The sequence below is a fragment of the Bos indicus genome, chromosome 15 (assembly GCF_029378745.1).
Source record: "Bos indicus isolate NIAB-ARS_2022 breed Sahiwal x Tharparkar chromosome 15, NIAB-ARS_B.indTharparkar_mat_pri_1.0, whole genome shotgun sequence".
NCBI classification, from domain to species: Eukaryota; Metazoa; Chordata; class Mammalia; order Artiodactyla; family Bovidae; genus Bos; species Bos indicus.
The window spans coordinates 44,804,811-44,818,298 of record NC_091774.1 but is presented as its reverse complement, the minus strand read 5'-3'; the positions used below and the strand labels follow the sequence as shown (position 1 = coordinate 44,818,298).

The window sequence follows — 13,488 nt, the reverse complement described above, 5'->3', positions numbered from 1 at the left end:
AGAGCCCATACGGGCCTCCGCTCCTCACTGCAGCTCTCTGACCCTGGCTCCCGAGCTCCCACAGCACTAGTCCTGGAGCTCGGGAGGTGCTCTCCTTGTGCGCCTGGTCTGACCAGGAAAGGGCCCCTCCAGGCCAGATCACCCACCTGAGTTACTAAGCATGGCCCTGCGTGATGCAGTTATCTCCTAGGCCAACTCTCTGACCCCAGAGGTGTGACTCTGTGCTCTGCCACGGTGCCCAGGAGTCACTGCAGACCTAGTGCCAGGGGGCTGATCCAGTTCTCAACCCAGATCAGTTCTGGAGAAATGAAGACCAGGAGAAGAGAGATGACAAAAACCAGGCCCATGACTTTGGTCCTCCTGGACTGTATATATACATATAATCTCATCCCTGAAGAATAACATAATTCTGAAAAATCCAAAAAGAACTGCCTAATCTGAAATGACTGAAGAGTAAATTTTTTAAAATATAAATACATAAATGGTTTCCTGTTATATAAGCCCACCAAGAATCAGGGCAGCAAGAATCATCATGAGGTCTCAGTACTTGGGGCAGAACTGTTTCTACAAGCCAATTGCCCCCAGAGATGAACATTCCAAATAAAGAGCTGGTTATGTGACACCTTACATACCAGCCTCAAATACCAAAATACCTGAACATCCATCTAGTCTCACACCCACTGCTCTACCACCACTCTTTCTGCCAACTGTATCCTTTCTCTTCCTTGCACATCTGGAGAAGTTCGTAGCATCCCTCAAGACCCATCTCCGAGGGTGGAGTTTCTTGGAAGTCCTTTAGCAAAAGTGACCTTTTCCTCCTCTGTGCTCATATGGATTTGGGTCCGTATTGCAATTACAGCATAAAATCTTGCACAATAAAGTAGCCACCGCTTGCTGAGTGGTCATCCTACATGAGACAGGACCAATGTTGCTTTATAGGCAATGATGATTTCACTTAATCTCTGTGACTGTGATTTAATCCTCATACCCTGTAAGACCTGGACTCTGACTCCCCAGCTTTAGCAATGAGGAAGCCAAAGTTCCCGGGGTTAAGGAGCTGGCCAGATTCTACAACCAGAACAGACGAGTATGGGACCGTGACCAATATTTCTCTGCCTGCAGAACTCACCATCTTGAGCCCCTTTACAGTTCACAGTTCATTTTAAAAAATAAACTGGATAAGGCTCTCATATTCAACTGTTTTTTCTTTTTCAAAGGCAGGAATTGAGCAGTGGTCTGCAAGATGAATAAATGAGAGAATAAGCAGAAGGAAACAAATATCCACCTCTAATAAGGGAATCATATCCTAAGGCAAAAAAGAAACTTGAACCAGAGGCCCAGAACTCTCCTCAATAAATCAGCCCCCCACTGTGAATGGAGACAGAGAACACGGCAAATAATTTATCGAAACAGGAAAGAGCACCTATGTTATTTTTCACCTTCAGCATTATATTACATCTAGATTATTCTCAGGACATTTTAAACTCCTTTCTTTACAAGTGAATCCAATGTTCCACACAGAGACAGACACAATATGCTTCCTATGGACTCAGTCTTCCTTGACTTTTCTCTGTAGTCATTAACAAAAAATGCACAGCTGCAGCTGACACATGATCTTAATATGGTCCCGTACCTGTGACAGCAGTGTGTGCTTATGTGTGATTCAACAGGTATTAAATATTTTCTTGGCCTCTGACTCAGTCCAGGCATAGTGGAACTCTAAAAGCCAGGTCCACCTTTACACGATGTCTTAGTTTTCAAGTCTCCCACATTTTGTGGTCCTTGGGAATATGTCCTCTTGAAACTCTCAGGTCTTACCAGTAAACTGAATGCACTCATCCTTACTATACAGAATACATCTTACCTCAAGGAGACACATGACAGATGGCAGCTCAGAAATTAGGCTTTGGGTCTGGTCACAGTCCTCCCTGTCCTAATACCTCCCACTTTGCCCAACTTTCTCAATAGACTCAGATCCAAATATGGAACACATGGTCTGTTCCCAGGCACTACTATATTGGGTCCCTACAATATAGGGACCCAATAGCTTGGGTCCAAAGTCCTTAGACCAAGGACAGCACGTGGTCTACAAGTTCAATCCTCCTCGTTTCTGTTTTAATTTGTTGTAAGAACAAATTTCCCAGAGGGCACAACATTCAGCAACAGCATCTAAGCAAGGACTACCTGTCAGTGCGTGGGTTTACTCTCTGTCAGCTGCCCCTCGGCCCCATGAGCATCTCATGGCAGGACTTCCACCCTTCAGCAGCCTTTCCTGAAGCTTCAAACCTTGGCTCCACAGGGTAAGGACTAAAGTCTCTATCTCAAGCTTCCTCTAGCCACAGAAGACCAGAGGTATGAAGGTGCTTCTATGTTTGGCAGTTCTGTTAAGCAGAACAAGGACAAAGGAAGCTAAAGATCCAGGCATTATTAGAGAAAAACTGTTTCCCGGCCTGTCCCTGGAGAAGGAAATGGCCACCCACTCCAGTATTATTGCCTGGAGATTTCTATGAACAGACGAGCCTGGCAGGCTATAGTCCATGGGGTCACAGAGAGTCAGACACAACTGAGTGTCTAACACTACTACTACTATTACTAGCAAGCCTCTGGGCTCATTCTCAGGTCAGTGAGAGTCTTCTATGCCGGAGAAAAGTGGAGGTTTGAGGCAGCCTCGGGGCTCTGCAAAAGGCCCTCGCTGTAAGGGACTTCAGCTCAGGCAGGAGTCCCCACTCTGGCCCCACCATCCCCACAAACAAAATGTTCTCCTCCTTGAACCCAGCAGACCACTAACCTGCTCAAGGCCCACAGAATAAAGCACCCTGGACTCTGAAATCTTCACTCTTGCAACCTTAAGTCCTCATCATGTGTAATTTGATGTTCATCACAGGTAAACCATCTGTTACTTCTAACATGGAGAGTCAGACCTCTGCCCTGAGTGGTCCCATCTGTAATTATGATAGATCAAAAATTACTCAGTGGATCGAATCTCTGATGGAGCAAAGAAGGAAGAGAAAGAGGGAGGTTGTCTTGTGTTCATACTAATTTCTATGATGTTTTATAAGGTGACAGGTGTGCAAGCACCAGGAAGGATACATGATATCCATGGCAGTGGCCTGATTGGCTATGATACTTAAACACGGACAATGAAGTACAGGGCACAGGGCCAAGGATAAAATCAGAGAGGAGAGAAAGGTCACCTTGGGACAACAGTAATGGTCCTGGACTAACCGTTCTCACTCTAAACCCTGGGGATGCCGCTTCCTCAGCATGCCTCCTGGATCCGCTTTATCTGCACTGATGCCTGACCCTTCACCTCTCAAGTCGTAGGGCCACACTTCATCGGTGGTTTCCTCCTGCTCACTGTAACTGTTGGCACCAAATCCAGCATTCTCTGCCAAGACGGCGGGATCCTCTTCTTCAGGAGACCAGCAGGAACATGGTTCTGGCTCTGGGTCACATGAGGTAACAGAATTATCTTCCTGAGCTCTGGGCTCAGTAGGCATTGCCCAACCCACACGGTCTGATTCTTCCTCTTCTAGCATTCCCATTCTTTCAGCTATTTCTTCAGCAGAGGGCTCTTTTGAGTCAGGGTAATCCACCAGGATTGTTTCTTGCCTATGCTTGATGCAATCTGAAAGGTCATAAATTGGATAAGTCTCTTCGGGATAACCTAGAGAAAAAAGTAGCACAAAGTCTTACAAAGAATGTCTCTTCCAAATAAACAGTGTCAGGCTCAAAGAGGCTTCTCAAGGCAGCAGCCATCCTATCCCAACAAATCCATTCAAGAAATTTCTAAGATGACTAACAGTTCTCAAGTTTCACTTGAGCAAATTCTTGGCGATCCGGCTGACTGTCCACCAGCTCTATGAAGTACAAACCAATTCAGCTGAAAATCCCTTCTCAAGTGCAGGTTGCTTGGGGCAGAGTGTAAGTCTCACACCTCAAGCTTCTGCAGTAGTGATGAAGATTAAACAAACAACATGATCCTCAGTTTAAAAAAAAAAAAGTGCCAAACACCAGATGGAGAAAGCATAGCTCAAGGCTAATGTTTATAATTTCTATCTGGAACCGTTTCCAAAGCTTCCCAGGGGCGGGGTGGGAGGTAGGGGGAGGAGGAAAGGAATGTTGAGCTCTTTGAAAAATGTACCACAAAGCCTTCTACTAATCAAAACAATAGAAATGGCTTGCAAGTGTCAGAAATAGAGAGCACTTTAGCAAGACATGCCCAAGATCCCCAAGGACAAGGACTGCATTTTGAGAAGACAGAATTCCCATTGTTGGCTTCTTCGTCTTCACGACAGGGAACAAAAGAAAACAGCAAACTGGTAAACAAAATGAATCCCAGCAATGATAATGAGAAAAGAGAAAATGTTGCCAAATTAAAGAATGAAATGAAATAAATCTGTGTCAGCCAAGCCGAGCCTAAGCAGCAGATGGGCCGGCTGGAGCTCATATGCCGCTGTTGGCAACAGCAGCCGTGCTCACCGTACAACGTGAAAGCCAGAGAATCCAAAACCCATTTGCACATTATGATAATTGGCAAATTGAACCCTAACATAAACCATTTTTTTTTTTTGCCTACAAATTCTGAAAAGTAGGGGTCTTTTTTGGTGCCATGCAGAGTGTGGAGACACATTTTTACAACATTTATGATCAAGACGGAAAAAACAAAGTCACACAGGCTTATTGTAGAAAATCTGAAAAACCCAGACAAGTTTTAAAAAAGAAAACAAATCACCTAGAATCCCATCACTGATAACAATGTGTTGTACCACCTCTGGCCTTTTTATCACTGCAAGTGATAACATATATTTTTCTCTTTTGTAACAAAGAGGGATCATACTGTACATAAAATATTGTACCCAGATTCTTTTCCTTCAACATTATATAATGAGTACTTCTTCATATTATTAGGCATTTAAAAGTTGGCTGCAAAATATCCCATCATACAGCTACATAACTGACATGATTTACCATGCCCCTTCTGTAAGACATTCAGATTCTTTCCAATTTTCCATTATAAGTTTCATATTAGTTAAGATCTCTGAATATAAATCCATGTCCATTTCCCTATTTTTTTAAGATAGACTTTTAGAAATATGAAAACTAGACCAAACGGGATGGACATTTTAAAAGCCTGTTTTATACTCTGCCAGATTACTTTCCAGAAGAATGGTATAAATTTTTAGTCCTACCAGTGATAAAAAAAACTCCATCTTCTCGCATCCTCACCAGCACTACAGTAGTGTGTCAAGAATCTCACCAATGCAGTCTGATAGTTCCCAGGTTTAACTTACTGTGGACAGTATGCTGGATGAACTGGAGCTTAGCTACCCAAGGTCCTCACAGTCTCTTTGGTCAAAGGCAGAGGCTGGGGAGGTCCACTTCTAGTTAGCTCCTAGCCACTGAATGCTTAAGAGTGAAGTCTGTTTTCTGGCATGTTTCTGCCTTCTCCCTACACCAAGAACAAAGCTTATGTTGGAATTTCATGACTATCTGCCTTGGTTTATGATGGGGAAGCCTGCTGAAGAAAATCAAACAGTGACTCTCATAACTACTTGAGTAGCCCATATCAGCCAACGTACTGATTATGCAAGAACTTAAAACATAAGCAAGAAACAAAAACTCACTGGTCCTACGAGGAAGTCCGCAGTTCAAAATGGGAACCAAACTAAGCAAACTATGTAACTGCAACTGCTAAGTCGCTTCAATCGTGCCCGACTCTGTGCGACCCCATAGACGGCAGCCCACCAGGCTCCCCCGTCCCTGGGATTCTCCAGGCAAGAACACTGGAGTGGGTTGCCATTTCCTCCTCCAATGCATGAAAGTGAAAAGTGAAAGTCAAGTCGCTCAGTCGTGTCCGACTCTTAGCAACCCCATGGGACTGCAGCCTACCAGGCTCCTCCGTCCATGGGATTTTCCAGGCAAGAGTACTGGAGTGGAGTGCCATTGCCTTCTCCAAAACCATGTAGAGAGCCCCTTAAAAAAGTCAATGCAGGAAACAGGAGTTAAGATCAGTCAGCTTTTAACTGACATTTCCAGTAATATTCAACTGGTTATTATGTATAAAACCAATCAGGCTTCAGTATAAAAAAAGGAGCAAACAGAATATAAGAAAGAGCTGTCAGAAACTGAAAATCCTAATTGCAAAAAAAAAAAAATTAACCTGAATAAGGAAGAAAAGAGTAGGTTGAAACAGACATGACTGAGAACCAAATTAATATATTATTAGAAGTTCAAGGTGAAGAATTCTCCTAGGACAAAGATAAATATGACAAAGAAATGGAAATTATGAGAAAAAAGATAACCTGCACGGAAGACCTATCCAAGATCCAATCTTAGAATTACTACAATTCTACAGTGAGAGGGCACGGTAGATTAAATGGGAGCAATACCAAGAAATTATAAGAAAATATTCTTGAGTTGAAAAAAAGTCCCAAGTCTTCAGATGGATAAATGCTAGGTAAAAATACTTTGAAAAATCCATACATTAATACATAGTCAGATATATGCTGATGAACTTGTACAAATTCAAACTTTTAAATATAAAAAGAATACGAATTTCCAGACAGAAAACGATACTAGCTAACCAAAAACAGGATGCCCATTGAGAAAAAGAATAAGACTGGGATAAGAGTTATCATTTTCAACATCAAATGAAAGTAGAGAATGAAGCAATGTTTTCAGACTTATAAGGGAAAACTTATAAGGCAAAAAATGATCATATAATTTTATATCCATCCAAAAAATTACTTGTATCAAGATGAAAAATGGTTAAGTCCAATACTTAGAAAGCATACCCTTCTATTTTGGGGGAGCTGGGGGAGGGCCTTAAGGAAGTATTCTGACATACAAAAATTAATCAAAAGTTTAAATTAAAGAAAGAAGATACTGTATACAAGAAAGTGGTAAAAGATGAAATCTGTAAGAATTATCAATGTAAAATAATTATTAATAATGTGGTTAGAAATTTAATGACATTGTTAAATTCTCAGAAAAGGCTAATATCTTTAAAAGCTACACAAATCATTTGGAGCTTAAACTCTATATAATTTCAACAAAACCTAAGTAGTAGGTAGAAAATAAATAAGAATAATTTTACCTTATTTGGGAACATGTTATATAATGAAGATTTGCAATTTGGAAGAAAATAAATAATTCCATTTTTCATTTCATTGATTACTACTGAGAATGAAATAATTTTTCTTCTGTTTTGTGAGCCAGTTGAATTTTTTTCTTTTGTGCACCACATAGCTAGGTGGATATCAGTGTTTCCTAAATTAGTTGTAGAACTTTTTATATATTAAAGATATCAGCTTCTTTGCTGATTACCAGTCATATTTGTTACAGATATTTTTCCAATTTAGTGTTGGTTCTGAAAACTTTTCGACCTTGTCTGATCTACAGAAAGTAAAAATTTTATGTATACCATATAAGTTTTATGTTATACTATCCTCTCCCTTATAATTTCTTGCATTGTTTTTTAATTAGTTTTTTAAATTTTGTGTTAATTGTAGATTCATGTGTAGTTATAAGAAATACAGAAACCCCATGTACTCTCTATCTAGTTTTTTCTAGTGATAACACCTTACAAAACTATACACTATAATGTCACAACCAGGATGTTAATACTGATATAGTCAGTATACAGGAACATTTCTATCACCACAAGGATCCCTTATATTGCCCTTTAATGGCCACATCTACTCCCTCCTGCCCCTAATTCCCTCCTTAACCTCTGGCAAGTTTCATTTCTATAATTTTGCCATTTCAAGACTGTTATATAAATAGAATCACATTACATAATAACCTTTTACAATTAGGTTTTTTTTTAATTCAACATAATCTGGAAATTCATCCAAACTGCTGCATTTATCAGTAGTCCATTCCTTTTTATTGCTACAATCTTTCCCAGCCAACAGAGTCTTTCAAATGAGTTGGCTCTTCACATCACCTGGCCAAAGTATCAGAGCTTCAGCTTCAGCATCAGTCCTTTCAATGAATATTCAGGATTGATTTCCTTTAGAATTGACTGATTTGATCTCCTTGCAGTCCAAAGTGAAAGTGAAGTCACTCAGTCATGTCCAACTCTTTGCGACCCCATGGACTATAGCCTACCAGCTCCTCTGTCCATGGGATTTTCCAGGCAAGAATTCTGGAAGAGGTTGCCATTTCCTTCTCCAGGGTATCTTCCCAGCCCAGGGATCAAACCTGGGTCTCCCGCATTGCGGGCAGATGCTTTGCCATCTGAGCCACCAGGGAAGCCCTGCAGTCCAAAAGGACTCACAAAAATCTTCTCCAACGCCACAGATCAGAGGCATCAATTCTTTGGTGCTCAGCCCTCTTTACGGTCCAACTTTCACATCTGTATGTGACTACTGCAAAAACCATAGCTTTGACTATACAGACTTGTCAGCAAAGAAATGTCTCTGATTTTTTAATATGCTGTCTAGGTCTGTCATAGCTTTTCTTCTAAGGAGCAAGCATCTTTTAATTTCATGCCTGCAGTCACCATCTGCAGAGATTCTAGAGCCCAAGAAGATAAAGTCTGTCACTTTCCACTGTTTTCCCTTCTATTTGCCATAAAGTGATGGGATAGGATGCCATGATCTTAGTTTTTTGAGTGTTGAGTTTCAAGTCAGCTTTTTCACTCTCCTCTTTCACCTTCATCAAGAGGCTCTTTAGTTTCTCTTCACTTTCTGCCATAAAGGTGGTGTTATCTGCATATCTGAGGTTACTGATATTTCTCCTGGCAATCTTGATTCCAGTTTGTGTTTCATCCAGCACGCCATTTTTCATGATGTACTCTGCATATAAGTTAAATAAGCAGGATGGCAATATATAGCCTTGACATACTCCCTTCCCAATTCTGAACCAATCCATTGTTCCATGTCCAGTTCTAACTGTTGCTTCCTGATCTGCATACAGGTTTCTCAAGAGCCACAGGTAAGATGGCCTGGTATTCCCATCTCTTTAAGAATTTTCCACAGTTTGTTGTGATCCACACAAAGGCTTTAATGTAGTCAATGAAGCAGAAGTAGGTGTTTTTCTGGAATTCTCTTGCTTTTTCTATGATCCAGTGGATGTTGGCAATTTGCCTCTGGTTCCCCTCCCTTTTCTAAATCCAGTTTGTACTTCTGGAAGTTCTTTGTTCACATACTGTTGAAGCTTAACTTGAAGGATTTTGAGCATCATGTTGCTAGCATGTGAAATGAATGCAAGTGAGAAAAACACAGTATGTCTCCCCATTTATTTATTAATAGATCTTTGATTTTTTCATCAGTGTTGTATGGTTTTTCAGCATGCAAATCCTGTACATGTTTTGTGAAATTTACACCTAAGTCATTCATTTTTTCGAATGATTACAAAGTTTTCATTTTGATGCCAGCACATTCATTCTAGTGTACAGAAATACAACTGATTTCTGTATGTTTATCTACCTTGCTGAACTCATTTATCAGTTTTAGCTTTTAAAATAAGATTCCTCAGGGTTTTCTATCAGACCATCATGTGACCTGCAAGCAGGCCTTTTATTTCCTTTCCTTTTCTTCCTGTACTGCCTAGAACTTTCAGCACCATGCTGAATAAAAGTAGTCATCCTTGCCTGTTCCCAATCTTCGGGAGAAAGCACTCACTGTTCACCATTAAATGTAACATTAACTGTAGGTTTCATAGATTCTCTTTATCAAGCTGAAGAAATTCCCCTCTAGTCCTAACTTCTGTTTTTATGATGAACAGATCTTGCACTGCTTTTATGCTCAAGAAATTTTTTCCTGCTAAGAGCAAATACCTATTCACAACTATTTTTTTCTAGTTTTTAAGGTTCCTCCCCTCCATCCTTTACTATTTAATATACCTAGGGTTATTCTGATGTTAATATGTACGCTCTTACTTCTGCTCTGGCAATAATGAAGGCATGAGGATTCCCCCGTTAAACAACTAGAAAATCAAATGAAATCTATGAAGAGCCAATTTTCAAACATTAATAACAAAAGTAGTCATGGATCCTGAGAAAAGGGAAGCAGGGCCCAGTGGTCTCACTGAGCTTGGAACACAAAGTCAGGGAGACCGGAGCAGTGAGAATATATAGGGAAAAATACTGGAAGGAAAGGAGTTTCGCAAAGAGAGCTCCAGAGATCTATAGAGGGAACTCCTAATGTTTTTAACTGTGTTCGGATCTGTGCATATATGGGATAAAACCAACCAGGGCCAGGAAAAGAAATGCTAAAAGCATTAGGCCTATAAATTCCTGGAGCTCACACACAGCTGGGAACAGTTCATGTCCTTACTAGCCAAAGTGGAAAGACCTTGTGAAGCATCACGCAGAGTCCAGTGAAAGATGTTACTTTACTAACAGGGCTAAATTAGCCACAGAATAAAGGTTGCTTTGGACCCACTTTGCTGCTGCTGCTACTGCTGGTAAGTCGCTTCAGTCGTGTCCAACTCTGTGCAACCCCATAGACAGCAGCCCACCAGGCCCCGCCGTCCCTGGGATTCTCCAGGCAAGAACACTGGAGTGGGTTGCCATTTCCTCCTCCAATGCATGAAGGTGAAAAGTGAAAGTCAAGTCGCTCAGTCGTGTCCAACTGTTAGCAACCCCATGGACTGCAGCCTACCAGGCTCCTCCGTCCATGGGATTTTCCAGGCAAGAGTACTGGAGTAGGGTGCAACCTTAAAAACAAGCACTGAAGGATCCAACTGATTTCTGGTAACTTAACTGCGTATTAGAAAGAAGTCCAACACTAAAGTACCAAGACAAAATCTAGCATTCCACAATGTAAAACTCACAATACCCATCATCCAATCAAAATTTACCAGGCATGCATAAAGGGCAGGAAATGAGGACCCATAACAAGGAGAAAATATCAATAACTAGAAAGAGATCTAGAAATGACACAGAAAATAAGATCAGCAGTCAAGTCTGTTAAGAAAGCTGTTATAAATATGTCTCATATGTTCAAGAAGGTGGAAGAAAATATGAATATATGAGAGAGATGAAAGACATAAAAAAACCCAAAGAGAACTTCGAGAGATGAAAATACAATATCTGAGATTAAAAACACACTGAATGAGACTAAGAGCAGATTATATACTGGGAAAAAAGATTAATAAAGCTGAAGACATAGGAAAACGATCCAAAATCAAGCATGGTGGAAACAAAAGACTGAAGAGGAAAAAAAAAAAAAAAAAAGAGGCCATATGTGATCTGTGCAACAATATAAAAAAATCTAACAAACATGCAACCAGAGAATCAAGAGAGCACAGAAGCTCAAGAGAACTATCTCATTAATGAAACAATGGCCAAAAATAGATCAAGGATCTAAGCTTCCACCTTGAGAAACTAGAAAAAGAATGTCAAACCCTAAGTGAGCCATAGAAATCAATGAAATAGGAAATAAAAAACCCAAACCACAGTATAGTTCTTGAAAAGATCAACAGTGTTGATAAACCTCTGATGAGTCTAATCAGGAAAAAAAAATTACACAAAGGCCCAATTACCTATATCAGGAGAAGAATAGGACACATCCTTATAGACCTTACACATGTTAAATAAATAAGGGAATATTATAAATAATTTTATACTAATAAATTTGATAATGAGAATAAAATATGTAAACTCATTGAAAGATACAATCTATCAAAGTTCACTCAAGAAGAAATAAACTGATACAGTGCAATTCATGTTAAGAAATTAAATTCAGTCATATAAGTCTTGCCACAAAGAAAACTCCAGGCCCAGATGGTATCACTGGAGAAATCTGCCAGACATTTAAGGAACAAACAAGTAATCCTACACAAACTCTTCTTTACAAAAGAAATCAGCATAATTCACTAACTTAAGTCACCAAAACAGAAAAATAATATGATCAGTTCATATGATTAACAAAAAGCATTCATAAAATCTTAACACCCATACATTATGAAAAACTCTCAGCAAAGTAAAACTAGAAGGAAGCTTCCTCAACTGAAAAAGAACATCCATGATAAACCAAGAGCTCACATCATATTAATGGAGAATGTGTGAGCACTTTCTACCTAATATCAGGAAAGCAAGGATGTTTGTTTTCGCCACTTCTGTTCAATATTGTGCAAAGAGGTTCTAGCCAGTGCAGTAAGCCAAGAAAAAGAAAAGACCTATATAGCAAAAAGAAGTAAAACTGTCTTATATAAATAATTTGAGACTGTCTACATAGCAAGTTTAAAGAAATTGAATCTTAAAAAATCTGAAGAAAAAAAAAAGGAAGCTACTTTGTGTTTAAGAAAGTCACAGGATACAAGATCAGAAAACAAAAATAGTGTTTCTACGCAGATAGCAATAAGCAATTTAAAAAATTTTAAATATCACTTATGATATCAAAAATATGAACATTAAGGATAAATTTACAAAACATGTACAAGACCTAAATACTGAAAACTATAAAACACTGCTGAGAAACTCAAGATCTAAAAATGGAAAGATAAAAATGTTAATGGATTTATCGTTATAATGTCAACTTTTCCAAACTGATCTAAAGAATCAATACAATGCCAATCAAAATCCCATCAGGCTTTTTTTTTGTAGAAAGTAACATAGAGCCCCTTGATGAAAGTGAAAGAGGAGAGTGAAAAAGTTGGCTTAAAGCTCAACATTGAGAAAACAAAGATCATGGCATCTGGTCCCATCACTTCATGGCAAATAGATGGAGAAACAGTGGAAACAGTGGCTGACTTTATTTTTGGGGGCTCCAAAATCACTGCAGATGGTGACTGCAGCCATGAAATTAAAAGACGCTTACTCCTTGGAAGGAAAGTTATGACCAACCTACATAGCATGTTCAAAAGCAGAGACATTACTTTGCCAACAAAGGTTCATCTAGTCAAGGCTATGGTTTTTTCCTGTGGTCATGTATGGATGTGAGAGTTGGACTGTGAAGAAGGCTGAGCACTGAAGAATTGATGCTTTTGAACTGCGGTGTTGGAGAAGACTCTTGAGAGTCCCTTGGATTGCAAGGAGATCCAACCAGACAATCTTAAAGGAAATCAGTCCTGAATATTCATTGGAAGGACTGATGTTGAAGCTGAAACTCCAATACTTTGGCCACCTGATGCGAAGAGGTGACTCATTGGAAAAGACCCTGATACTGGGAAAGACTGAAAGCGGGAGGAGAAGAGGATGACAGAGGATGGCTGGATGGCATCACTGACTCGATGGACATGAGTTTGGGTAAACTCCAGGAGTTGGTGATGGACAGGGAGGCCTGGTGTGCTGCAGCCCATGGGGTCACAAAGAATCGGACATGACTGAGCGACTGAACATACTGATTTTAAATTTATATGAAAATGTGAAGGGCCCAGAATTACAAAAATGATTTTGGAAGAAAACAGCTGAAGAACTTGCCTTACCAGATTTCAAGACAATATAAAGACACTGTGATATCAGTATAAGTATACACACAAAGATCAATGAAACAGAACAGAAAATCCAGAATACACCCACCTATATGTGGTTAA

At 39.8% G+C, this 13,488-nt stretch overlaps 1 protein-coding gene across 8 annotated transcripts in view; it reads right to left on the bottom strand.

Moving 5' to 3' along the window:
- Positions 1–1,397: 1,397 nt before the first annotated feature.
- The window catches only part of RIC3 (RIC3 acetylcholine receptor chaperone), a 61,458-nt gene continuing 49,367 nt past the window's right edge, over positions 1,398–13,488 (bottom strand). For 7 of the 8 annotated variants that reach the window (XM_019975333.2, XM_019975334.2, XM_070803718.1 and 4 more), the window contains one exon: positions 1,398–3,667. In XM_019975333.2, the coding sequence (XP_019830892.2) occupies positions 3,231–3,667 (437 nt within the window). In that variant the 3' untranslated portion in view covers positions 1,398–3,230. The remainder of the gene's footprint in view (positions 3,668–13,488) is intronic. The other variant, XM_070803720.1, reaches the window with a different exon arrangement.